Here is a 27,411-nt window from a genome sequence, read left to right as displayed (position 1 = left end):
AATTTTATGAAATTTTCTAGAGCAACACTTGCTAATCCCATTTATAATACTGAGCTTGGTAAAGTACAGCTTGGTGAGATTTACAATCCGTCACGTTTCCTGAGATCTCAAAACTCGGGACTTCTAGTAGTTCCTAGAATAGCAAAGTCCACTAAAGGTGGTAGAGCATTCTCACAGTTAGCTCCTAAACTTTGGAATAGTCTTCCTGACAGTGTTCGGGGCTCAGACACACTCTCCCAGTTTAAATGCAGATTAAAAACGTATCTTTTTAGCAAAGCCTACACATAACACACATCACATATCATAAACTTGTGCTCCAGTGCATTTGATCACATGCACATTATCAACTTGTGCTTGTAAATATCATGAACAGCAGCTACGCTAATTCTTCTCCACTGCTTCTCTTTCTCTACCCTTCCTGAGGCATCCTGAGGTTGCGCCAGCTCCAGTCACGTCCCACCTCATGAAGATTGTGGACCTTTAAAGAAGTAGATGTTGACCCTGCAAACATCCCGGACCATGTTGTATCAGCGCCAATTGGATCCCACTTCATGTGGAGTTTGGACACTGGACCTTCTTGAGTGTTTAAAGGCTCTGGCATGGAGAAGCTGGTGTTGGATCTGTGATGATCGCAAATGTTGAGCTATTTTATGAGTTGCTCAGTAGCTCCTAGTTTTATAACCACAAATGACTGTAAAAGACTGTAGAAAGAACATTACTCATAATCTAACATTCCAGTGCTCATGTTAGTTCTCACTCTCCAGTGTTCTATATTGTTTAAGACTATAATCACACTCTTAATGTCACTCAAATGAGGTTGATATCTTCCAATCATCAATAAGATTATTGCTGTAAAGCAAGTTGTGCATAATTTCCACTTGGAGAACCTGCTCATGCATTAACTTTAACATAGTACGTACAAAAAGTATGATTATATCCAAATGTGTAGTAATACTGGACCCTGTCATCTAGTGCTGCCATTTTGAAAGAATTAAGAATGAAACTTATTTTAAAAGTGATGTGATTTTATTAAAGTTTTGGACAGATCAGTACAGACATGTACAGACATGTCCTCACACACAAAATCATTGAACAGGTTTCGCTTGTGTACAGAGATGTAGACAGCATGATGAGCAAAGGTCTATTCAACAAGTAGAAATGCATGTGAAAATGTTTAAACATATCTAAATTCAATGTTATAAAGTTTACTATGGTGAAGGGACAGTCAATTTTATGCAAAATGATTCAAAAGCCATGCTTGTGTACTTTTCAGAAAAGTCATACATTATTTTAGTTGTTTTTTTTTTTTAAGCTATTGAAGAAATTAAATGAATCAAAATTATCCATATTCATCCACTGGCGGATGTCCTTTACACACTCCTCATCATTGTTAAGCTGATTCCTCTCATCTGGCTTTGCTGAAACATACAAATGTGTCTTATCAGCATAGCAATGGAAGCGAATAGATGTTTGCATATAATTTAACTTACAAGTAGCATATAAAAAACAGATCCTTGCAGAACACCAAAATTTACTTTAGACAGTGAAGAGTCTCACATCTCACCATCAACAAACCGATAACAATCAGTCAAATAAGACCTAAGCCAGGAGAGAGCTGCTCCCTTTATTCCAACATTTTCTAGTCTAGCATGGAGGATATTGCAATCAATAGTGTCAAAAGCTGCACTAAGGTCAAGCAACACAAGCAAGGAGACACAGCCCTAATCAGAGACCAATAGCAGGTAATTTACCACTTTAACCAGCACTGTGTCTGTGCTGTGATAAAGCCTTAATCCTGACTGATATATTACTGGCTGATACTGATACATATTCCCAAGTAGGTGTGAACCTAACTGCTGTGCTACACCCTTTTCTAAAATCAAAGTAATGGATAATGGGGAGTTTTGATATTGGACATTAGTTGAACAGCTGACAAACGTCAAGGTAAAATCAGTTCAAGTTCTTCTAATTATCTGTTTGAAGAAACTTGTAGGTAAGAGATCGAAAATACAAGTTGATGATTTTGTTACTAAATTTTATTAATTCACTCTCTTGAGTAGGAGTAAAACTTTTTAACTGATTATCTGTTATAATTATGGTGCTATCTAGAGTAATATTTAAACAATAGATTTTATTTACATGAATATTCTGTATATTTTGCCTTATATTTACAATTTTATTATTAAAAAAGCTAATGTTAATTTTTCAGTTTGGTCCTATGCTCTAAAAGGCGATTTTATATTTAGTTATTTTTGCTACATCTGTTTTCACACTATATTCCAGCCATTTCCTGGTACTAAAATGACAAAAAAACTCTACTTTTAAAACAGATGTCAAGGGTATTGCTGTAGTAATACTCGATTAAGTATCTCATTTCCATGGTCATCTGGAGGCTAAAGCAGTAGTTTATTCACACCCAATCGCTCATGAACTGATGACAGCAGTAATACAACTCTAGTCACAAGACTAACATTAATCTTAGTTTGGTCTTCTTAGATCGGTCATCCCCTTGTCCTTCTCCTCCCACTTTCTTTTTTAAGAAAAACTTGGTACTTTAAGATTAAGCATGTTCTTATAATCCATCATTCATCATGATACATTACAAGATAATAGCTACCAAATGTTTATGTCTAGAACACTGTTGTAAATCTTTTCTGGGTGACCATTAACATTCAGTAGAATCTGCACAATCTGAATGTTTATAGTGATGTGCAAATGCAAAAGACAGGATCATATAAATCATTTTAAGGTCTTATCAAGGTTAAGATAAGAAAAAAGCATAAAAACAAGAACACGCACAAAACCATTGTGACAAAAAAAAACCCAGACACAAATAAGTGAGGAAAAATGACACCATTGATTCATAGTGATTAGGTAATTTATCTTAATCAGATAATGAATCGACAATAGGAAAATAATTCCACAGTGCCCAAATTTTAACCTTGTGGGCCATCATTAATTTTAGACTTACATGATGGTTGACGACCTTTTGTCGGTCTTAGGCTGATCACAAATAAATTATGCATTGAAACAGGTTTTATCTGTTTAATCTAAAATTTAAACCCAATACAATATAAAAAAAAACACACATACATTATTTATTTGGATAATAATAATAAAAAGTCACACACCTTATGTTCTCTCCAGTAAATGCCTTTAGCTTTTGTGCCAGTTGTGAAAATAACATGACAAAGAATACAATACAGTTGAACACATTACAAAAAAAATAACAAAGCCTTAAAGTAATCTACAACATTCGCCACCACCAAACCCTATCCTAGCCTCACTTCACCTCTCCCCACATTACCTTTTTCCATGAACAGTTGTGTTGTTTCCCTATCCTACATTTTTCCATGGATGGTTGTATGTTGTTTCCCATTATTATTTTACTTTGGTGCTGTCAGTCGATTGAAATATTTAACCATGATTAATCATGAGTTGTCATGTGATTAATTACAACTTAATAGAATTTTTTTTCTGTTCTAAACGTACCTTGAATTAATACTTATGAGGTTTTTTATACTCTAATCAACATTGACATGGACAAATATGGATACTTTATGCAAATGTATGTTTATTATTAATGAAACCATACTCAACAGAGTATGTAGACAAAATATTCTTAAATTACGGAAATCACCAGGACACCAAACAAAACTTTTGCTATGTTTCCACAAGAGGTTTTAAATTGCCGGATGTGTGTATACTGTCGAATTTTGGTGCTTGATTTGAGATGCATCAGTAGTGCATCATTTTAGTGATAACATTTTTTTTTTCGGTGGAGGATTTAAAAAAAAATCTGAGTAAAATACAGGATGTCACGAATAAATGTGTTGCACTGAAAGTTTTAATTTCTCCTCTTTTGATGGTTTTAGGACCTTCGGTCTGCCTAAGGCTGATCAATCACAATGAAATTATGCAACAAAACAGGTTTTTATCTGTATAATAGCAGTACAGTATTCAGTACTTTATTCCTTCTACAGCTTTAACATGTTAATGCCCTTTGACATGAACTGTTACTTGTGTATTTAGATGGAGCTGTAAAATCTAGTAAAATTCCACAATGGCTAACAGAGCAGAAGAAATTGATTTTGTCTCAGATATACCAACAAGGCCATTTACAAGACAAATTTTTCAAGAGCAGTTGGACATTGTGAGGAAAGGTCAGACAAAATAGTTTAAAACAGTTTTCTGCCATTTTCATAAACCATTTATACTTTTGTGTTTTCTTTCCCATATAATTTGCACATAAACACACATTTGCCTCACTGCCAAATCCACAGGAAAACCAATGCACAAAAATGTATGGAAAACCCGGGATCAGTTTATTGACGATTCTGCTGGAGATGTAGGATGTATGTAGGAGGTGCAGATTTGGCTGCAGTGAAAGGAGTGTTCTTTGGGTGTCTTGCTTTAGAAATGGCATTCATTCTGTCACATGAAAACCTGTCTGTGATGCAGCATTTTGTTATACTGCATTTCTGTATCATATTGATGGTTTTTATAGCCGTCATGTCATGGTAATAAGACCACTGATGTCCTAGGTGTGAAATGCACGGCCCAACACTGCAGTTCTGTATTCAGCACTTACAGGTTGAACAAGTTAATGCTTTGTGACATGAATTAAGGACACCACTTCTTGTTTAATTTACTTGTGGATTTAGATGGAGCTGTAAAATCTAGTAAATGCAGTCCATTGGCCTGTGAGTCAATGGGCCTAGTATAGCAGCTTTACTGACCACAGTGGAAAATAAATGATCTGCCTAGGACAATCCTCAATCATTAACATTTATATTTCTATGTTCATTAACCTGTAATGAGTTTTACAGTGTTGAATAGTTAGAAGCTGCCGGTCAGGTGCCTCCATTTGAAGCGTCACGCGCCTGTCATGTGACCTAAACTTCTGCAACTCACACATCCGGTTGTGCGTGGAAGAAGGAATAGAGAATACTTGCGACTCAGAGAAAAGGATTTTCTTCCCTATATTTTTTAAACCGGCTTTGAAAAAAGACACAAAACTCAAACCGAATCTGTAACTATTGTTGTCCTTTACACTTTCAAAACTGCTTATAACTTTGCAGGGGAATTTTTAGACATGTCGGCGAACAGTTTGTCGTACAATGACCAAGGAGGAACGGAGATAGGCGTGGAAATTAGTCAGGAGACCACGCCGACCACTAGCTTCGGTCTCTTCACCAGCGACTTTAAAAAGTAAGCCAACAAAAATAACAACTATTTTATTTGTAATTTTTTTTTACGCTCGATGTGATTGTGTGCGCGTGCGTGCGAGTTGTAGCTGCCAGAAGCTGCCGCGTATACACTGCTGACGCGCATGCGCCGGAGGAACGGCGGTTTGGCATCGCTGTGTTCGAAATAGACAACTGGCAGCATTACAGAGAACTGTTATAAATATTCAACATCTTTAGGAGTATTTTCTTTTCCGTTTTTAATAAAGAAAGCACTGGATTTATCTATACGGTGCAAATGAGACATCATGCTTCAAGGTCTGACGTTTTGGAAAGAGATGTGATGTTTTGGTGGTCCCATGTAATCATTACGAATCTGGAGTAATGAAACATGTTGAGGAAAATAACTGTATCTGCATTATTATTATTCTGAATCTTAATTGCTTATTGGCATTAATTTCGATGTGTCAAAATACATTTTATATATGATTACCATAAGTGTGGTGTTGATAAACCTCACTGCTACAGAAACAGGAAAATTATCTGCTCATTTGTGTTGAATCAAAAAGTTTGGGCAATTGCAGAGAAAGGATGAAGTTAGTCCTGTTTTTAATCCCAGTGTAAAATTAAAGTCTTTAAGGTAAAATACAAAGAGTCTAATAAGCACAGTAATGGTGTAGTGGAATGAAGAAGCATTTCGTATCCATGGTGATGCTCTTTCACATATTGCTATTTCCCCCCTAGTGCATTTTGGCAGGAAGAAATATTTTGGTGTATCTGTAAACATGGATGGTTATGCACAAACAGCAGATGCATAGATGCTGTTTGATGTGTAGGTCAATGACTTTAGACTAGAATTGTGGTAGATTAATTAATTCAAGATATACAATATTAAATGCACTGTGAAGAGAACTGCAGGCTGTATGAGGGTTTGCAGGGTATTTTATAAAAAGCCCCTCATACATCTCTTTATTCCATCCAGTACAATCCATCTTCTATAGCAGGGGTCACCAACGTTCGCCCGCAAGGACCACGTGAGTCGCCCACGGGCCTTTTCTAAAAATAGCTCACCATAGCGCCACTTAATAGTGAGCTGCATCGAAGTTTTTTTGTTGCTTTTTTTTTTTTAATCACACTTGCATTGGTATAAAGTTATATAAGTTATATAAGTTACATAAATAAAGTTTTGCATATTTAAATTTGTTTCCTACCTTGTTAAATCATTGTTGATAATTATTGTGAGAAATCATTAAGATGATCAGTGACTTCACATAGATGAATATTATTAATAATAACATATAATTAAAGATAAATTAAACAAATTTGTTATTTCAGAAGTTTGCATTAAACTGGTAGCTCTTCACATTAATCAGTACCCAAGAAGTAGCTGTCAGTTTCAAAAAGGTTGGTGACCCCTGTTCTATAGAGAGAGGATGCTTCTTTAATTCTGTTCAGAGACACAGTTTTCCCTATTATATATTATATATAATATAATATTATGTTAAAGGTGAGAGCATTTACCCTGGATGTGATGCCGGTCTATGTACATTTACACATTTATGTCATTTACACTCAGTAGTGTATCTGCCTATCTTACTGTTTTTAGAGCGTTGGGGGAAAAAACCTATGCAAACCCAGAGAGAAAATTGGAACCAATAAGAACCCCAGCAAGGTGCCAAAGTGAACCTTAAAAAAAAACCTAAAAGCATCAAACTGTGATTACTAGGATTACAAAACATTACTAAATACTGGATATTACATTTGAGTGAAAACGCTTCCTTCATTCTTTCATGCAAGTTGACTTTGTTTATAATTGTATACTTAGTTGCGCAAAGATTGTTTCCCTCAGCACATATTGAAACAGAGCTACACACGTGTTCTTTTTTTTAAATTTATTTTGACTACAGTGAAACACTTTAGTGCTACTTTGTTCTTGTTTCAGAGTTTTTTTTAACTTTTCTGTTCCGAGTCCTGTAATGCTGCCCCCTAGCGAAAAAATTCTGTTAGTCTTTTTATTTGTATAAACTGTTTTATATTCAAGATATTTATATACTATATAATATTTGCATTAATTATACTACATGGACACACATTTATTCTGTTTCTAGATGTCATTTATGCTTAATTTACTGTATATCTTAAATCAATATAAGATATACAGAAATGTTAATAATGAATAAATTGATCACTTTATACAATGAGCAATAAAACAATCATATAATTAAGAAGTTTATGATTAGTGCATCAAAACATTAATATAAAGCAATGCTATTTCAGTATTACATTTTATAATAAAATGTATAAAGGATGTCAACAGTGATTTAGATTTTAAAAGCTTAATATATACTAAAAATAGAGTGAATTGTGAAGGCCATATACATGTGCTTGTGTGTGTAACTGGTCAGTAGGGTGCAGTAGGAGATAATTATCGTAATATCACTTACAGCCCAAAACAAGGGATTGGATTTGCTGATGCTGTGCTACTTTTGTGCAGGTGTTTGCACGTAGGTGACAGTAAGCCTAAGCAAATATTTTTTTGTGGAACAGTGTCTTGAACAAAGTCGAGTTTTACAGCACTGTATTGCTGGATTTCTATTTTTCCCCCTATGCTCCCTGATTCAGTATGCTTCGCCTCAAAACATTGAATGTGTGAAGTGATTTGTTAGGGAGTGGAAACAGATTAGATTTGGAGATAAGGAAATGTGGAAACTGCAGCACTGTGCTGATGTGATAATCTGTGTTTTGTCTGAGATGTTGTTGTCAGTTGTTTCAAATGTACTGAGTTGTGCTAATAAGATATGCAGTGTAATATACGCTGACACGAGAGTATGAGACGGGTTTAACGGTATACAAAATTCACGGGTCGGCTAACGGAACTTACCTCGATTTTCAAGCCACGGTTCGGTTAAATTTCAGTACGGTTATGGGGAAAAATGTAAAACGCAAATTTGCTTGTTGTTTTTTATTAACGCATTTTATTATTATGAACATTTGTGAACATCATAGACCCAGTTTGGGCTATACAGATGTGTATGTAAGTGTGTGTGGGTGTATTTTACATGTAATATTTCATTTTCTAAATATATATGATCTACTTAACTGTTCTACTTATTTTAGCTTACTTTAACAAATGTCTTCATTGCTTCCATCTCTTTTTCATTTACTTCCTAAATATGTGGAATTGTCAGGATTTCTCCTTTTAAGAGAACACTTCCTGGTTAGCGGCTCACGCTAGCGCAATTAATTCTTTAGCGTTCTCATGTATGCTCAAAACAGCGCTAACTCTAGTTGTTTTTATTTATTTATTTCTGTATTTTAAATACCCCTGGCATTGTTGTGTATGTTTTCAAATGTAGTAGTAGTAATAATAATAATAATAATAATAATAAAATCTTCACTCAAAGCGCGAGGCCGAGACTAAACAAACTTACGGTCCGGAAGTTAATTAGTTCCTGAGGGAACTCGGATTTGTTAACTATGTTCCGCACGTAAAAAGAATTGCATTCGTTATGAATACGTGTGCCGTTACACCCCTCTTATGAGAAAGTAGTTCTCGACAGCCATCTGTGGGAGCCTATGCATAACAATATTATCATGAAACCAAATAAATATTAATAGTTAATTAATATTAATTAATGGAAACATAAAAGATAAGACATTTCAAAGAAAGACTTGGCCTTTCTATTACAATATTTTAACAGGAAATATCTTTAGTTTTGCGTATCACAAAATAATCATACCGCAGTGCATCATTTTCTTACAACGGCACAAACAGGTCTCATTTATAAAAAAACAACCTTTTGTTCTGCACAAAAGTACGCCTAAAACGGGGCTGGAGACCTGCGTATGCCACTTTCCACGCAAAGGTTGTGCGTTTATAAGTGAGACCCCAGATCGGTCCAGAGTTTAGCGTGTGGTGCGTCAGTAATAATGGTCCATGGGGAAACACAATACTCCATGTGTAGTTAAATGGTCTAAATGAAGCATCCAGGCAAATGATTTCCTTTTTTGTGTTCAAATTACTCAAGTTACTCGAGGAATTATTTCAGCATTACTCAACACTCCAGAATTTATCCTGCTGCATTTGCCAATATTCAAATCATCAACGTTATAAATGGAAGCTAGCTTCATTGGCAGGAAGATATGCCTGTATGTATTTAATTTGACAGGCATGTATCCTCACACCATAAGAAAGTGTTTTGCTTTGGCTCTTTCTGTCATGAACCTCACTCTCTTACTTTCTGCATTTTTTTCTCATCAACTAGTCATTTTACTAAGAAACTGAAAAGTGAAACTCCTCTACTATGAAGATTGTTCTGCGTTGATAATCTGCACATTAAACACTCAGAACCGAGACTCTTTTAACAATTGTTAACTGTTTCCTAACAAAAAAAAGTTCCTGATTTTACTTTGGTGAAAACCAACACATTTTCTTATATCTTCTATCGTTTATTAGTCCTCTGTCATATAAGAAAATATATTTCTGTGCCATTGTAAGAAAATAATGCTCTTGAACTTCAGAGAGATGTGTGTAATTCTGTAAATGACTTTTCATTATATGAACTTATCCGCCTACTGTGGTCAGTAATCTGCAGGGACATTTACTAGGTACATTGACCATTGTGTTGGAGAGGAAGGTGTCATGCTAGCTTTTGGTGCTTATCAGGTCTTGATTAAAGCTCCACACTTCCTGTTGAAGGGAGGAGAAAGTAAACTCGGTCGGTAAAACTGTTATAAACAAAACTGCAAAGAAGGTGCCTGCAATCATGGAATCTTTTGGTTTTTACTTCATGTTTGGGTTTGTTTTTCGGATTCTAACAGTTAAGAATGGCAGGTTGTCTCGAAAGGAAGAGTGAGCAGTTAAGGGTTAACTCAAAACTGGCTGAAATGTAAATTAAATATTGCAGTCTGCTCATTGTGTAACACAGTTGGTGTAGTTTTGCGAAAAATCTAATTTGGAGTCGAACTACATGCTTTAAAAGAAGTACTGTTTGATTAGGAATTTGACCTGAATGCTTGACTGTTCTTGGTGTCTCCATTCCATCCTGTGAATTTGATAAGGAGTGATGGGCACACAGTCCAGAGTTCTCCCGTCTCACATAGTGCGTGATTGGATGTATAGTCACATATAAGTGAGTAGCCATTTATAATATTCTGTTTAGCTTATAAGTGAGGAGGCAAGTAGACGGAGCCCCTGTACATACATGTACATGCAGAATGCAGTACTATTGCTTTAAAGAATTTCTTGGTTAGGGTTCAGAAATAGATTGGGACTGTTTAATGTCTTTGCTACACTTTTCAGACTAAAGATAGAGTAAAAACGATCAGTTCATACTTCCTTCTGTGTAATTATTCATTTTGACTGAAGCAAAAAGCAAAATTTGTGACTCTTCAAGTGGACCAAAGAATTTTCTCTGGATGGTGTGTCTGTGGATTAATGGACAAGATGAACAGTGGTTTGTCTGGATTCTACTCTGAAGCACAGAGTTTTGTGCATAAAGTTCTGGTTTCTGCAGAGAATTTGCAGCTCACTCTGAAATCGGACCCCATCCTCGAGGAGCACACTCTCAGCTGCCACCCTGGAGGCTTTCTGGAGGCAAAAAACACTGGGTATTAAATCTAAAATGCATTTGTGCACCTGGTGTAATTTGTGACATGTAAATGTAAAATGTAAGTTATTCTCGCACTCTTATCGACTTTGTTTGCTGATTTCTTTGTTAAGGATTTTGTGATTATTTGCTTTATTATTTGTTATACCATGGTATGTCTGAATACTTGATTCTGATTGGTTAGAATGTGCCCTTCAAGCAGTTAAATGCACAGATATTATGGGTCAGTTTGATCATTGTTCTGAATAAATTCCCTTCTTTAAAAACAACTGCAACCTTAGTAATAACACACAAAGTGAGAACTGACATGGCACAGGTGCATATAATCCTTAATCACCCCCTTCTCTCTAATAACCTTTTCTTTTGTTTCTTTGCATAAATCTTATCAACTACTTTATCTCTGTGTATGATTTACAGCAACAGAATTCTAGAGTGTGTATATGAAATTACTAATAAAATAAAAGTAATATCCTTTCAGTCAGAATTTGTACTACAAAGATGAATGGCAGCCTTGAATTGTATGTCCTTGGCGAATTGCCATGACATTAATGAGCTAATCCATGGCTAAGTGTGCATTACAACATTGTGTGTCAACCTCTGATACAAAGCCTGTGCCCCCGTGCTCTGCTTAAAATCATGTAATCTCTACCTAGCTGTGGATTATCCATTCTTCATCAAAATGCATGAGGACACCACACAGAATGATGCACTCACTATTTACCCAGACATTCTTTTGTACAACTGAATGCTTGTACAAATGTTTTTATGAGCCCATGTGTAAGCTTTTTAAAGTATAAGTTTAGATCTAAAATCTTTATATTGCTTACGGTTTCATTAGCGCAGTCAGCAGGTGGCTGATTATTACACTAGGTGGCAATATAGACTTCATTTCACTGACTTATCCACGCCTCTTCCATATGAGCTAATTTAGGAGTTTTACAGTAACGGGGTGAATATTTGAATCCACTTTTTCTTTTTTTAGTTAACAATTACTTTTAGCAAATATTACAAGTTTATTTTAAGCACATTTCTACAAGTGGAGATAAGCAGGTTAGATTTACTGCACAGCTTCTAATTAAATCACTTGACTTTATATCTATTTAAAGTTTAATCACTTTGTAGGATTCCTGGAAAATGTTAAAATAATAAAATAGTTTTAAAAAATTGCTTAATCAAGCCAAGAAGCTTAATGTATCATAGAACGCTTTTCCACCTTTAAATTTGCTCTAATGAAAATTTACTGTTTTGTTTTTTGGAGAACAAAATAAGTCTAAATAAATGCTTACATTTTTTAATATTTCTGTATTTTGAGATTTATACATTTTGTGGCGTGAACGTTCCTAACCATACTCTAAAGTAGGATTGGTTACCTAAGCAATGCAGAGAGAAGCAACTGGTTTCTCTTAATACAAGTCCCCTACGTTAACCTTCTATTAACTGTACGCTTATCTACGAGTAGTAGCATGCTGGCAAACCTGCTGCAGAAATGGAAAATAAAAAATGCCATAATTAACACAGGACTACATAAAATAATTCAATGTCAACAACCAAGTGTCTTTTATTGTCGTTTTTACATACAAGTGGTACAGTACACAGTAAAACAATACAGCGTTCCTTTAGGACTTGGGTGCTAGATAAGACAACACAGACTTACTCGATACAACACAGAATTCACGAATACAAAAACAGACCTACACACATGACTACACAACACAAACACTGGTGCACAGTGAGTTACAGTGCAGCACTGGGCAGTACATAGAGCTAATGTGGATATGGAATAAAGTGTAAAAGGCATTGTCCTTGTAAAAAGAAATAGAAAATATGTAAACATTTAGATACTTTGCAAGCATTTTTTGTGTAGAGTTGCAAAGGTGGCATACATTTTTTGTGTGTGTGTCGAAAGGAATTTGTTGCTCCTGTCTGCGTCACTCAGTTGATCAATCCTGTTTTAGAATGAGGTTAGGGACGATTTGTAGCGTGTTGTAAAGCTCAGATCTTGTTAGATGCAAAATCGTACCCACTTCCTGCTATTGGCAAAGTTTTTAACGACGATATGGATTCTTTAGAGTATTATGTACAATTTCAAGAATTTCTTTTAAAAGTAGAAAATCCTGACAATTCCACATACTGAGGGAGTGAATGAATGAAGGATGGAAGGCATTTGTTAAAGTATGCTAAGTAGAACAGTTAAGTAGCTGTTAAAAAAACTTTAGAAAATTAAACTTTAGAAAATTAAATACTGAATACAAATCACACACACACATTTGTATTATCCAAATGGGGTCTAACAAATGTAAACTTTTATAATTAAATTTTCCAAATTTTTTATCTATTTAATTTGTGCCAATTTGATTAATATAATAATAAACTAATGCATTGCATTCATTTGATTTCTTATTTTTATATATTTTACTTGTATAAAATATTTTTTAATATTATTTTGTTATTTAACCAAGCGTTTTAATTAAAATTGTTTTAAAAATGTAGACTGTTGCTGTTCACAAATGTCATTAATAATAAACTGCGTTAATAAAATAACGACATGCAAATTTCTGTTTTGCATTTCTTCCACTTAACCGTACTGAACCCAAACCGTGAGTGAGGTACGTACCAAACCGGGAATTTTGTGTACCATTACACCCCTATTACTGTACATGCATCTATTTATTTCCTTATTTTGACAGTTAAATATTTATTAATGCTATATTCATTAATGGACTTTTTGTCCTCCATAAATGCACAGTCTGTTGCACAGTTGCTGCACATCATGTAAACTGTGTAGAAATAGTCTTCTTTATTTGGACTTTAGCATTTAGCAATCAGATTCACATAAAGCGTTTTTTTCTGCTGGCTAAATTGAGTGTACACTTGTGAAGCACTATGATGTTATTAATGCTGTTCTTTTTTTAGTCATCTGTTTTAATGTTTTGGGAAAATGGCTGTAGTTTGGATGTCTGTGGTAAGAGTGTACAGGGCAGTGTGCCAGCTTGGTTGTATGAGCTTTTGAGTGCCTTCAATTTTTTAGCAGCGCAGCAGAGTCTGCTCGATTAAATCCAAGCCCGAAGCGAATCAGCTGTGTCTGATGAATCAGAGTTTGGTGAATCGGTGTGAAATGAATCTGTCTTTGAAAGGAAGTGTGTGTGAGAGCACTTGTTTTGTGTCAGAGTGGATTTCGGTGCAAAATGAATCAAGGTGAATTGAATCTGTCGCAGGAACGAGGACCTAAAGGAGATGCTGGAGAGCACCAAGGAATCTCACAAACTGGAGGCCATGAAGAGGGTGGTGGGGGTAAGTGTATATTTGTTTTGTGTTATTGAGGGTATGTGAGAAATAATTGGTGGAACGTGAAGATATGTATATTTTATATGAAATTGGGTGTTCAGTTTTATGTAAGTAAACTTAAACTTAGTCACATCCTAAATAGTTCATATGTAAATTGCAACATTTTCATCTGTGAGCATAAATTGATTTGGCCACAGATTTATGAGTATATGCAGATTACCTGCCAGAGTTCCTTATTATTCAAGAGATTTTCACTTTCCAGTCCTGTTTGTCTGTGTGCAGAAAGACATTGTACTTGTTTTTTTCAGCTGATAGCAAAGGGGAAAAATGCATCAGAACTTTTTCCTGCTGTTGTGAAAAATGTGGCAAGCAAGAACCTTGAGGTAATACCCTAACCCATATCTTCCAGATCTTAATTTCATGAAAATCACTTCACTCTTTAAATATCTTGAACTGTTATTTTCTGAAATGTACGTGCAATAATCGCTTTGACACTGCGTAAGTAGCAGGTGCCCTTGACTAAAGCCCTGATTTATTAGAAACTGCAGAACAGAGAAGGAGAACCCAAAGAAAGAAATAATGTCTGGTTATTAAAGGCTGAGGGACTGGTGGACATTCATGTTCCAAATTCTTCTCTCCTGGCAGACTGTGTGTCCTGCTTTGCTCTGCTTTACTGTCTGTGGAGCTTCTACACACACACGCACACGCAGATAGAGCCAGGCGACATAGATGTGCCTAGAAATACATATAAACACACATTAGGATCTTAGACATGCACAGCAGGAAATTACCTGTAGATGCTGCAACATCAACTGATCCTCAACAACTTGCACATGCACACACAGATTAAGAGAATTGATTCTTTCCCTGGCCTGTATGTGTGTTACACTTATGTCTCTATCTTTATCTTCTTCTTTCTCAGACACATCCAAAATAATACTCACTCAAGTAGTCACAAGTAATGATTGATCATCACAACAAATATGTAAATGAAATTTATGAAGTACATTTCATAAAATATAATTTGTGCCGACTACCTGGAAATCTGAACTAGTAGTAAAGCAACAGGTATACAAAGCAGGTTCACTATTTAGAATAAAATGACTTTTACCACACTGTGAAACATACTAATCTAGCAGATAACAATAGAATATTAGTTAAACCAGAATCAATCCGCCTCTTGATACCATCAATATGACGCTATTATTAGAAATCATTAATATTATACAGAAAAGTTTTGCAGGAATCCCTCACCTTGCTAACCCTAAATAATTAGCATGCAGTAACTTAATGTCTGAATTAGCCCAATAATAGCAGAGCTTATAGTGATGCAACCAGCTAATATGCCCCGTATTTGGGCACACAATTTATTTTTCATATATGTTCCTTAAAGAGCACAGCTAACTTGTGAAATGACTGTGTGAGTGTCGCTGTGTGTCTTGTAGCTGAAGAAGCTGGTTTACGTGTACTTGGTCAGGTATGCAGAGGAACAACAGGATCTTGCCCTCCTGTCCATCAGCACCTTTCAGCGTGCTCTCAAGGTAAATCCCTTTCACTTTTAATCCCATTCCTAGCATACTTTGTGGGTTAGCAGGGAAGTAGTCTTGCTTAGAAAATCGGTTAGATATGAGGATTTTGTTACTTAAACTGTGTGCTTGTGTGCACATGTTGGTTTGTGTGTGTGTGTGTGTGTGTGTGTGTGTGTGTGTGTGTGTGTGTGTGTGTGTGTGTGTGTGTGTGTGTGTGTGTAGGATCCAAACCAGCTAATCAGGGCCAGTGCCCTACGGGTTCTCTCCAGCATTCGAGTGCCAATCATTGTGCCCATTATGATGTTGGCCATCAAAGAGGCTGCCTCTGACCTTTCACCCTATGTCAGGAAAACAGCTGCTCATGCCATACAGAAACTGTACAGGTAAACACAAACAGACATGCAGTTCAACCATGCTAAGGCTTCTGGAAATATTAATTTAAAAATAAAAGTACATCATCAAGAACCTGGGACAACATTTTTCAGATAAGAATCAGCAAAAATCATTAAAACATTTTTAGTCATTATGATTGAATACTCTTATGACTAGTCAGCTATAAATTATTAAGGACATAATTATGGTTATATCAGGACAAGAATAATGATGAGGCAAGATTTATGTTACATGAAATGTGCCATTTTCCCTCTATAATCATTTAATTGAAAAGGCAAATATGCACATTGTGTCTTGCAGTATTTGGTGTATGTTAAGCAGTATGTCTGAATAGTAAACACACCATTGGTGGATGGCGGTTCGGAATTTGGCCTGAGCGTTCACTGCCCTGAAGAAATTATTGCTGTCTCCTCACTGTTCTTTGAGAAAAAATATTTTAATAATGTGCACTAAAGAGTAATTTACTGGCTGGACCATTTTATGTTTGCTAAGTACTTATCCTGACTTATCTTTTAGGTTGTATTATAAAGCATGTTTTTGGGTCCATGATTTCATGTATTATTTGTTTTTTCTTGCTTTTAAAAAAAAAAAACATAAACCGATTATTTTGATAACCGATTAATCAGACGGAAATCAACATTTGTATTGTTTTTAATGATAATTGCAGATGGCAAGTTGACAACTGGCATTTTTAGTTGTGAAGATATAAGCATCTAGAACATAATTAATTTTGTGTAATAATAATATATGCATAAATTAAATATACAAACATTAAAAACAAGTTTTAAAGTTAACTGTTGTTGCAGACAAATGCTATCAAAAATAGAATGAAACTGAGAAACGCAGCAAGCTAACGGCTTAAAAAGAAAGAAAAAATATGGGCATTAGTCTACAAATGCATAATAATTGACCGGAAACCACAACAGTGCCTAAATATGTAATCGTTTACTGCTGCTGTTATTTGCTACTTTTAGATTTAGTGTTTGTTCGCACTCTTTTAATTGAATCCATCACTATGTTGCGACAGAGTGATTATACGACCAGATGCTCGTGAGTCACGACAGATCAGATCCAGTGCGACTGTCCTGAAGTTAACAAACAAACAGTTTACACAACAGCACTTAATCAAACTACACCATTTTCACACAATGAGGATTATACAGTTTTTGCTCACCGTAATAATGATTCGGTATCATGGGTGAAGGCGAATCATCATCACGGTGAGCAAAAACTGTATAATCCTCATTGTGTGAAAATTGTGTGAAAATCCTCATCCTCATTGTGTGAAAACAAATTTTTTCGAATTAGTTGTTGCAGCCCTAGCTAACAGCATGGTATAAATCCTAACAGCTTTTTTATTTATTTATTTTTGCTTTCACACTTTGTCTTCCCAGTTTAAAATGCTTGACATTTATGGCAAAAAAATCTGCATGAAATTGTTCTCTTTAATTGTTTTTGTTTCCCATTTAAAGAGTTTTGATCTCTTTTTTTCCCTCTTTCACAGTCTGGATCCTGATCAGAAAGAGCACCTAATTGAAGTGATTGAGAAGCTACTAAAAGACAAAAGCACGGTCAGTTTGAAACATCACCTCTTTCAATCACTTGAGACAAATAGAAAGTATTTTAATATAATCATGCAGTGTATGTCTGGTAACTAAATATATAACTCATATGCTAGCAAATTCCTGGTGGTAGAAGCTTAATGGGTGGTAATAGTTTTATAGGTTCTAGAAAATAAGTTGCACGATTGCTACTTTTTGCACTTCTGGTAGATGCCAAACTGCATTTCGATGCTGTGTACCTGTACTATGCAATGACACTAAAGTTGTATCTATCTATCTAGAAGAGCATTACAATAATATTTGTTTATACTTTAATTTCTCTTTAATCTAAACAATAAATTGCATGTTAAAGATTTTATAAAAGAAAGAATTAGAAGAGATCTTGTTGGAAATTGTCTTTAATGCAATGTTCAGACAATAGTGGTAGAAGTCTATCTTAGATCTGATCACAATATCCATGTGTTTACTTTCATTTTGCTGTGATGCTTTTACCCAGATATTTACATTGGAATTAATCTATAATTAATTACAACACGCTACATGAGAAAATAATCCAGAATTAGATTTGGGAATTGGGAAATTTGGGAATCTTAAAAATGCCCATGTATGTCATTGCTCTAAACAGAACATTTAAAGCACATGATTTCTAAGCCCCAAACAGCCAGTGTGGCTGCTGACCTGTTCTAGCTTGACGGTTATTTAGAGTCCAAGAGGAGCTGATTAAACAAGTGGAAATGGTGACTGCTGCTTGGATGGTATGAAAGCTTCCAGCCACACCAACACTTTGTGGACAAGACTTAAGTCTCCTGATCCAGAGGGTTAGATAAAGACTATAAATAAACAAGTTGACCCCTTGGGTACACCTGATATTGTATAAGTATTTTAGTATATAAGTATAAAGTATAGATATGAGTACAGTAATCCAAAACGTTCCAAAACCACCCACGATAAACGAAAAACCCTGATAAACGAATGCCACCCCAAAAATGCTATTTTATGTATACTGTACTGTATTACAATTTTACTTTATTTTATAATTAATAATATTTTCATTAATAAATTTTATTATTTCAACATAAAACTCTCCAAAAACTTTCAATTTATTTTAATTTGTATAGCGCTTTTAACAATGAACAATGTCTCAAAGCAGCTTTAGACAGATAATGTGGTTATAAAAATGATAAGATGTTGTTTATAAGTGTAAGTTTTGGTCTATCATGCTATCTGTGAGAGACCAGGAAAATTTGCAAAACAAATTAGTTAAGTGGCAAATGCAATTCTGCGATAAACCGGCAGCGTGAGATTCGAACCGGGGGATTACTGCATATGATACATACACATAAATAGATACATACAGCCAACCCACAATAATTTGCGGTTCGGAAACTCCCGGTTCTGAAAATTTGTGGGAATCCGCAACGGTGACCTAATGTTCAGGAACATTAGGAATAACAGAAAGGTACCATAGGGGTTGCAGGGGTGCGTCCAAAATTTGCAGATATTTAGAACTTTAGAACGTAACGTCATATTATGCAAATTCAATTTTTAGAACTTATGTGCTTGTATTTAAATCACATTACTGCTCTCATTGAATAATGTGATTAATATGTTTCTAAGCATGCCATAGAAATATGATGTAGATAGAAATGATCACTTGGACAAGGATATTTGGTTTGAGGCTCAATATAGTATTATAGGGTACATATCGAACCTAAAGGATGCTCTGCACGTTCTCTTTGTGGGATACTGCAAGGTCGGTCAGTTGGTTTGAAAACTTTTTTTTGACAGATTTTTAACAGAACTTCTTTTAATCACAAGCCCCTTAGAGCCCCCTTAGATTCTACAGAAATCAGATCTTCCACTGTTTTCACTGACATGGTCACTAGCAAAAGGGCCCTTTTTACTTGCGAAAAAGACAAGGAAGGTTTTCAGTAGAACTCTAAATATCCAGGTTTGAACACCAGAGTTTGTCCTTATCCACAGTGCTCTGAGAAGTTGCAATAATCCTCCATATGATCCTTTATGTTGTTGAGATTTGACATTGTAGAACAAAAATACATACATTCATTATCCAACAATGCAATCATATTGGTCATGTTCATTTAATATGCAGGTGAAAACATGTAAATGATTTATAAAAGATAAAAAAACAGCTGGTTTATTAAAAAAAAAATAAAAAAATACAGGCTTCACCTAATATCTTGTTCTGTGGTAACGATGAACTATGAGTCCAGTACTATGGTACTAAGAATGTATTATAGGTTTCATAAAAGCAAATATTTGTGTTAAGATCTGGAATTGGAACAGGGTTTAAAATGCATCAAGACGTAATGCAATTCTAAATGTAATTTATTTAAATGCGTGAATTAAATTTTTTTTATAAAATTAATCAGAGATGGTGTACAAACATCAAAACCACAGTAAAAATAGTCATCATTTAAGTAATAAATCTTTCACTCAAATTCAGGATAATATCTATTAGTCTGTGATGTCTGTCCTAGTGCAACATGTCTGTAAATAATGATTTTATTATAATTGTATGCTTGCAAGGCATGGATGTTTAATCTTGTTTTGCTCTGTGTGTGTGCTACTCTGTGTTGTAGCTGGTGGCAGGAAGTGTGGTGATGGCATTTGAAGAAGTGTGTCCCGATCGGATTGATCTGATCCATAAGAACTACCGAAAGCTGTGCAACCTTCTGATTGATGTGGAGGAATGGGGACAGGTGGTGATCATCAACATGCTCACCCGATACGCCCGCACCCAGTTCATGAGCCCATGGAGAGAGGTGCTGCTATTAAATTTAAACACCATGATAATTGCTTTTACTTTTGTACTCCTTCATGATGTCTTTATGACATGGATTATATTACTTGTACAACACTTAGTTTTGGGCCGCTAATTTAATTGGAAAAAAATGGTGTCCTAAGAGAGCTGATAGTATTTAGTATAACTGCACTGGTACGTCTCTGTTCGCGCCACACTGCTTCTCTATGTTTGGTAGAAAAATGAAAGATTACTAAAATTAATATATACTGCAGAGATGATTGTTTATAATCATGCATATTTACGGGTATTTTTTTGCCATTAGGTACAGACAGGGTTTTGTCTCTGATCGTTTATTGTGCTATTACATGTGAACACCTACAGGATGCTACATTTGATGAAAACAATGAACAGGCATTCTACGATTCAGATGAAGAGAAGAAGAATGGAGTGACGCAGACAAAGCCGTATGTGATGGATCCAGATCACAGATTATTGCTGCGCAATATCAAACCTTTACTACAGAGCAGAAACACTGCTGTGAGTACACACACACACACACACACACACACACACACATTACATTTTACATTTAAACAGTATCAACACACACTGGCACTGGCTAAAAAAAAAAAAACATTATATAGGGCGACCATATATTTATGTAATATTCCTGAAGTATTATAAGTACAATAAGAAAAACACCTTTTTTTAGACATTGCTAAAAACAATAGAATAGAAATTGCAATTATAGGCCATGCAACAAGTGCTCAGAACAAATAATGTATACATGTTTAAAGTAAACAATAGTTTCGTACAAAAAAAAACTTATAAAAATTATTAGATAAACATTTCATAAATGATTACATAAAACTTTTCATTATATTTTTATAGTAACAGTGTAATGAACGTTGCAATTGCTTTTGAGTCATTACATGGATAAAGGTTGAAAGTTTAACACTATCCCTGTAACTGTAAAGGATGCAGTCCTTCTTTTTTTCCCTCTGTTTCATCTCAACTTTCTTGCCTTTGGAACGTCACTTAAAGATTACATATTAAAATAATTTCCACCAATTTCTATTCTCTGACATCTAAAGCAATTGTACAGTGTATCGTGAAGCGTAAATTGTTCATGTCATTTAAAACCAATTAAAATAAGTTTGTTGTATTATATAAATATTTCAAACTTTTGTTAATTCCTGATTTATACAGTACAGGTGTCCAGGAAGCCCCAGGCTACACTTACTTATGTATTGTTGGACTCGCATTAAAATATTAGTTATTAAGCTAGTTATTAAGTCTTGTCTATTTTAGGAATGTTTAATGTTAATTCATTTTTAAGAGACAGATTAAATTTTGCATGATTACTATAAAATGTAAAATGTTTTTTTTTTTTTTTTTAAACTATTATAATCTTGTATTTGTTCATCACTGTATAGCATATGAGAGTCTTTTAAAACAGAACACCAGGGCTTTTTTGGGAAACAGTTCTCTAAGCTCTCTCTCAATTAAAGTCTGATTAGGAAGTTTAGCCACTTCTCAAACACAAGTTCTACTCTTTAGATCATGTCTGTATCTAAAGAAAGTTAGATGCTCTGACTCACTCAAATTCTTACGCTTGCCAAAAATGTTCACTGCTTAATACACTGCCCGTCCCCAAAAAAGACCCCCTCTAATTTCATCTCATGCTCCCTGAACTACTCACTCACAATTTGAGCCTGATGAATCCCATCATTGTCATCTTGGAATATGCCCGTGCCATCAGGGAAGAAGAAATCTATTGATCGAATTAACCTGGTCATTCAGTATATTCAGGTAGTCAGCTGACCTCATTCTTTGGGCACATTGCTGAATATGGACCTGACCAGCTGCAGCAACCCCAGATCATAGCACTGCCCCCACAGGCTTGTACGGTAGGCACTAGGCATGATGGGTGCATCAGTTCATCTGCCTCTCTTCTTACCCTGATATGCCCATTACTCTGAGGAGGTGGTAGCTCAGTGGTTAAGGCATTGGGCTTTGGATCAGAAGATCACAGGTTCAAATCCCACCACCACCAAGCTGCCACTGCTGGGCCCTTGAGCAAAGCCCTAAAACCCTCCCCTGCTCAGTTGTAAGTCGCTCTGGATAAGGGCGTCTGCCAAATGCCGCAAATGTAAATGTAAATTACTCTAGAACAGGGTAAATCTGGACTCATCAGACCACATGACCTTCTTCCATTGCTCTAAAGTCCAATCTTTATGCTCCCTAGCAAATTATAGCCTTTTATTCTGATTAGCCTAACTGATAAGTGGTTTTCTTCAGGCTACACAGCTGTTTAGTCCCAATCCCTTGAGTTCCCTCCGCATTTAATACTCGTACTGTCTGTCTCAAATTGTTTGTATTGTCTTGTATAGTTTGTTTTTGTCTTGTCTGTTTTGTCTTGTATAGTCGGAGCTGAATGTAGTGTTATTTATGTCTAAAGTTTGAGTCACTAACAGCTGGAACCAAATGTTGTGTGGAGTCAACACACTTGGCCAATAAACCTTATTCTGATTGTGCTTGTGAAAATGCTCTTATTTTCACTATTAGACAAAGTCCTACTGTTTTTTTTTTTTATGATTTGAATTTACCAAATGTTTTAAGTGATAGGCGATCACGATCATTCATAAAATTTTTCAGACCACATTTTTTCCTCAAGGATGATGGTTTCCCACTATCCTTCCAGTTGCTGCAGTTACAGTCACTGCCTCAGTTAGGGTTACTTTTTGCTAGCTGAAACATAATCATCCATGCAGTAATTATCCAATGGGAGGCTCTTACCTATTTGCTTAGTAAAATCCAGGTGGTGACACTTTTTTTGGACAGGCAGAGTATATCCCACCCACTAACAGGTGCCATGATGAAGAGATAGTCAGTGTTTTTCACGTTATCTGTTATAATGTTATGCCTGGTCGGTGCATGTAAGACAACTTTCTCTCTCTCTCTTGCTCTCTCTTGCTCTCCCTTCTCTCAATGTCTCTCAATGACTCAGGTGGTAATGTCTGTGGCACAGCTCTATTGGCACTTGGCCCCCAAAAGTGAATTGAACATCATCTCCAAATCTCTGGTGCGACTGCTAAGGAGCCACAGGTATAGACACAAACATATGCACACTTTTTCACATGTTACTTTTCAAAGGTTTAATGCAGCTCTCTCTCTCTCTCTCTCTCTCTCTCTCTCTCTCTCTCTCTCTCTCTCTCTCTATCACAGAGAGGTTCAATTTATAGTGCTGCAAAATATTGCCACCATGTCCATTCAGAAAAAGGTACACCATTTATATGTTACTTACAATAAATGACATAATATTAAATCTATTTAAATGTCAAATTTTGTCTGCCAGATTTTTCATAATAGTGTTAAAATATGTGCTTTAAATGCACATAAATCCAATTAAAAATGGATGTGTGGAATTTGATGAGTAAAAATGAGTTTATCATCCATAACCATGCATTGTACTGAGGTATTATATCCGAACATATTTCTTAACTGTGTTTGGTCTGCGTGTGTTTCAGGGCATGTTTGAGCCGTTCTTGAAAAGTTTTTATGTAAGATCAACAGATGCTACACATATCAAAACACTCAAGGTAATCATGTAAATAAAAAGTGTGCATAGCATGCAATGTAACTTCAACCTTTTATCTGTTTCTGCCTTAATGCTTGTTGCATTTGATCTGATTATTTTTTAAATGCTGTTTTGAAAGCTGGAAATCCTAACTAACTTGGCCAGTGAAGCCAATATCTCCACCATACTACGAGAGTTCCAGGTAACATTTTTTTTCTTGGAAAGTAAAAATGATATGGCCTGGTGACACTTTGTTTGTACAAACTAATAATTTGTTAATTGTTCAAAGTGCATGATCAATAAACACAAAAATGCTTCATGTGAAACATTACGTTTCTATTTGGTAAAAAGCAGTGACTGAACCAGTAAACTATTGAACTCAATTATAGACTGAATATTAATATGTTCTGTGTGCATTACAATAAATAACTGTTACAGTAAGAAGCACACAAGAAGCGTTCTGAATCAGAATGATGCAAGACATTAATACTTCTCACTTCTTTGAGTCTGATGACATTTAAAGAACATTATGCTTTGACTTGCACCATTTAAAACACCCTTGACAGTTGAGTGATTGAACTCTGTTGGTATGTTGAGCAAAAGCTACCCATTTGGTTTAGATGCAGATGCTTTCAGCTTTCCCTTGTGTTTCGCTGTGTGCTGCTGTTGTGCAGGATATCTGACAGCCAAGGAGCAGGGTGAGAAGATTTTCTAGATGTGGAAGATAGAGGGCAGAGAGGGTCAATGGAGAAAGAGAAGAGAGAAAAGTATTTATGGTTAAGTCATGTAGTGCAAAGGAAATGGGGCCTGGATGTGTTGGGGTTGTTCGAATGGAAAAATGGAGTTTAAAGAGATGAGAGTGGGGTATGAATTGTTCATAGGCTGGGTAGAAAGGATGAGAGTGAAGGATACAAAATGATCTGGAAAAAAAAGAACAGGGCAGAGTTAATGTCTAATGTCCGAATTGGCTAATTGGTCCAGAACAGTTTCCTTCATTGTGTATGCAGTTGTTGTACGTCAAAATTTAAGTCTGGACTCTCTTAAATTTTAGTATTTTGAGTGAGTAAGATTTTTGAAAGGGAATAGACTAACCAGGATCTGCATTTCTTTTATGAAATTTCTAGCTGGCCAGGTGAGCAAGTGGTAACAAAAATAAGGTTAATGGGAGAGATAACAGCAACAGCATATACTTCAAAGGTTAAGATATGTGATAATATATCACTCTTGCCAGTCTCATTGAGTGTAAGAGCAAACATGGGCAGAGCACAGAGCAGGCAGTTTTACTTCTTTTAAGTGATCCAGGTCTCTGTGTGTGTGTGTGTTCTAGACCTATGTTAAGAGCCAAGACAAAGAGTTTGCAGCCAATACTATCCAGGCAATTGGACGATGCGCAACCAACATCTCTGAGATTACAGACGCATGTCTCAACGGCCTTGTGGTATTACTTTCCAGCCAAAATGGTAAATATATATGAACTAGGGCTGTCAATCGTTTAACATATGTAGTCGCTATTTATAGCATTATTGTCATGAGTTAATTCGTGATTAATCACAAAGTAATTACAGAGATATATTGAAACACTTACTTTATGAAATACACACTGTTTCCTGCAGCAGGTGTGTGACAAATGGCCTAAAGATTGGACTTCTCAATAAAAGCATGCCCTAAAATTGCATAATACTTTTTTACTACTTCAAAGCTTTCCAAATAATTGAAATATATATTTGACTTTTCAGAACAGAAAAATTAACTATATATAACTATATATATATATATATATATATATATATATATATATATATATATATATATATATATATATATATATATAATACAATTAAATGGTTGACAAATTAAATGGTTGACTTGATTTTGTTTTAACTTGAGTGCCACAAGTGTTCTGAATTTGCCATTTCTTCTATTTATCTTAATATGTTGAATTTGAATGAATTTGGTTTGGCACGATTTGGTTTGACAAAGCTGAAGGCAGGTCTACCAAAGTACAAACCAGAATTGTCCATCTGCAATTTTACCCCAAATACACAAACTTACTTTTACCTGCAATTGTGAATGACTCTCTATCCGGTTTAATATGCTAATGTACATTGTACAGTCTAATTTTATTACGGTTAAAAAATCCAATCTGCACCAGAAAGTAAATCTGCAATATTGTCTAATTTAACCACTTTATTTTATAACCTATAGCCATAACATTAAAACTGCCAACAATAAGTCCTATTTCAATGAGTGGGCTATATAAGGGAGCAAGGGAAGAGAAGTTCTGGAAGTTGGTGGGTTTGATAGAAAAATGTAACAAGTGTAAGAATCTGAGTGTGTTTGACAAGGACCAGATTGTGAATACTTGATGACGAGGTAGGCGCATCTCTAACACAGCAGGTCTTTTTTTTTAGGTGTATCCTGAATGTAGTGGTAAGTACTTACCAAAAGTGGTCCAAAGAAGTACAACTGAAAATCTGGCTATTTTGTTTGTTTTTTGTTTGCCAATGTATGTTCCTATCCTTTCATTTGGCCATGAGCTATGGTTTATGACTTAAGGAATTGCTGTAAGTTCAAAACGTGTCAAAGAGATTCCTCTGCAGGGTTGCTAGAAACTGGATGATCTGGGAGATCATCACAGTGAAGCCACTTTTTATCTAAATTTGAAGTATAATTGTAAGGAAAGTAAGGAAAATTCTGTAAGGAAAAACCTTTCACATCATTAATAGTCCTGTGGTTTGTTTTATTCCAGAGACGGTTGTAGCAGAGAGTGTGGTGGTCATAAAAAAGCTGCTGCAGACGCAGCCCTTACAGCACAGTGACATCATCAAACACATGGCTAAGCTGTTTGACAGCATTACGGTGAGACTGCGGCATCATGAGTACACTCAGACCTACATGTGCTCCAGAATCATAGAAAAGGTTTAGCTGGTATGACTAATCAAAATATCAATATGAATTTTTGCAATTTAATGCTATTAGTCCAGAATAAATGACCTTGTTTCTAAATAAGAAAGGGAATTTGAGAAATATGAATGTGACATTTTGTAGGCTGTAATTCCAGTAAAAAAATAAAAATAAAATTAATGCAATAAAAAAAAATTATAATAATATACATTGCCATTTAGTTTATATTCCCTACTTAAGTAATAAGAAAATAATGATTAAATTAAGCAATGTAATAAAACTAGGATAAAACAGTTTTATTAATTTTATACATTTTATAAAATAATAAAAAACAAGACAAGGAGACATGGTGGTGGAATGAGGAAGTGCAGGAGAGCATTAGGGGAAAGAGGTTGGCAAAACAGAAGTGGGATGGACAGAGTGATGAGAAAAGTAGGCAGGAGTACAAGGAGATGCGGCAGCAGGTAAAGAGGGATGTGGCGAAAGCCAAGGAAAAGGCATATGAGGAGCTGTATGAGAGGTTGGACACTAAGGAAGGAGAAAAGGATTTATACCGATTGGCCAGGCAGAGGGACCGAGCTGGGAAGGATGTACTG

The 27,411-nt window shown here is 35.4% G+C and overlaps 1 protein-coding gene across 2 annotated transcripts in view; it reads left to right on the top strand.

Annotated features, from left to right (window-relative positions):
• Positions 1-4,909: 4,909 nt before the first annotated feature.
• The window catches only part of ap3b1a (adaptor related protein complex 3 subunit beta 1a), a 57,544-nt gene continuing 35,042 nt past the window's right edge, over positions 4,910-27,411 (top strand). Inside the window, exons 1-14 of one of the 2 annotated variants that reach the window (XM_046867964.1) lie at positions 4,910-5,211; positions 14,011-14,086; positions 14,389-14,463; positions 15,526-15,621; positions 15,832-15,992; positions 17,507-17,573; positions 20,168-20,350; positions 20,713-20,868; positions 23,342-23,439; positions 23,560-23,614; positions 23,862-23,933; positions 24,051-24,113; positions 25,239-25,371; positions 26,661-26,770. In XM_046867964.1, coding sequence (XP_046723920.1) covers positions 5,096-5,211; positions 14,011-14,086; positions 14,389-14,463; positions 15,526-15,621; positions 15,832-15,992; positions 17,507-17,573; positions 20,168-20,350; positions 20,713-20,868; positions 23,342-23,439; positions 23,560-23,614; positions 23,862-23,933; positions 24,051-24,113; positions 25,239-25,371; positions 26,661-26,770 — 1,461 coding nt within the window. In that variant the 5' untranslated portion in view covers positions 4,910-5,095. Of the gene's footprint in view, positions 5,212-9,942; positions 10,797-14,010; positions 14,087-14,388; positions 14,464-15,525; positions 15,622-15,831; positions 15,993-17,506; positions 17,574-20,167; positions 20,351-20,712; positions 20,869-23,341; positions 23,440-23,559; positions 23,615-23,861; positions 23,934-24,050; positions 24,114-25,238; positions 25,372-26,660; positions 26,771-27,411 lie in introns of those variants that run through there. The other variant, XM_046867963.1, reaches the window with a different exon arrangement.

Source organism: Silurus meridionalis, chromosome 15, assembly GCF_014805685.1.
Source record: "Silurus meridionalis isolate SWU-2019-XX chromosome 15, ASM1480568v1, whole genome shotgun sequence".
Taxonomy (NCBI): Eukaryota; Metazoa; Chordata; class Actinopteri; order Siluriformes; family Siluridae; genus Silurus; species Silurus meridionalis.
The sequence above is the reverse complement of the archived record's forward strand: the minus strand, read 5'-3'. Positions and strand labels throughout refer to the sequence as shown.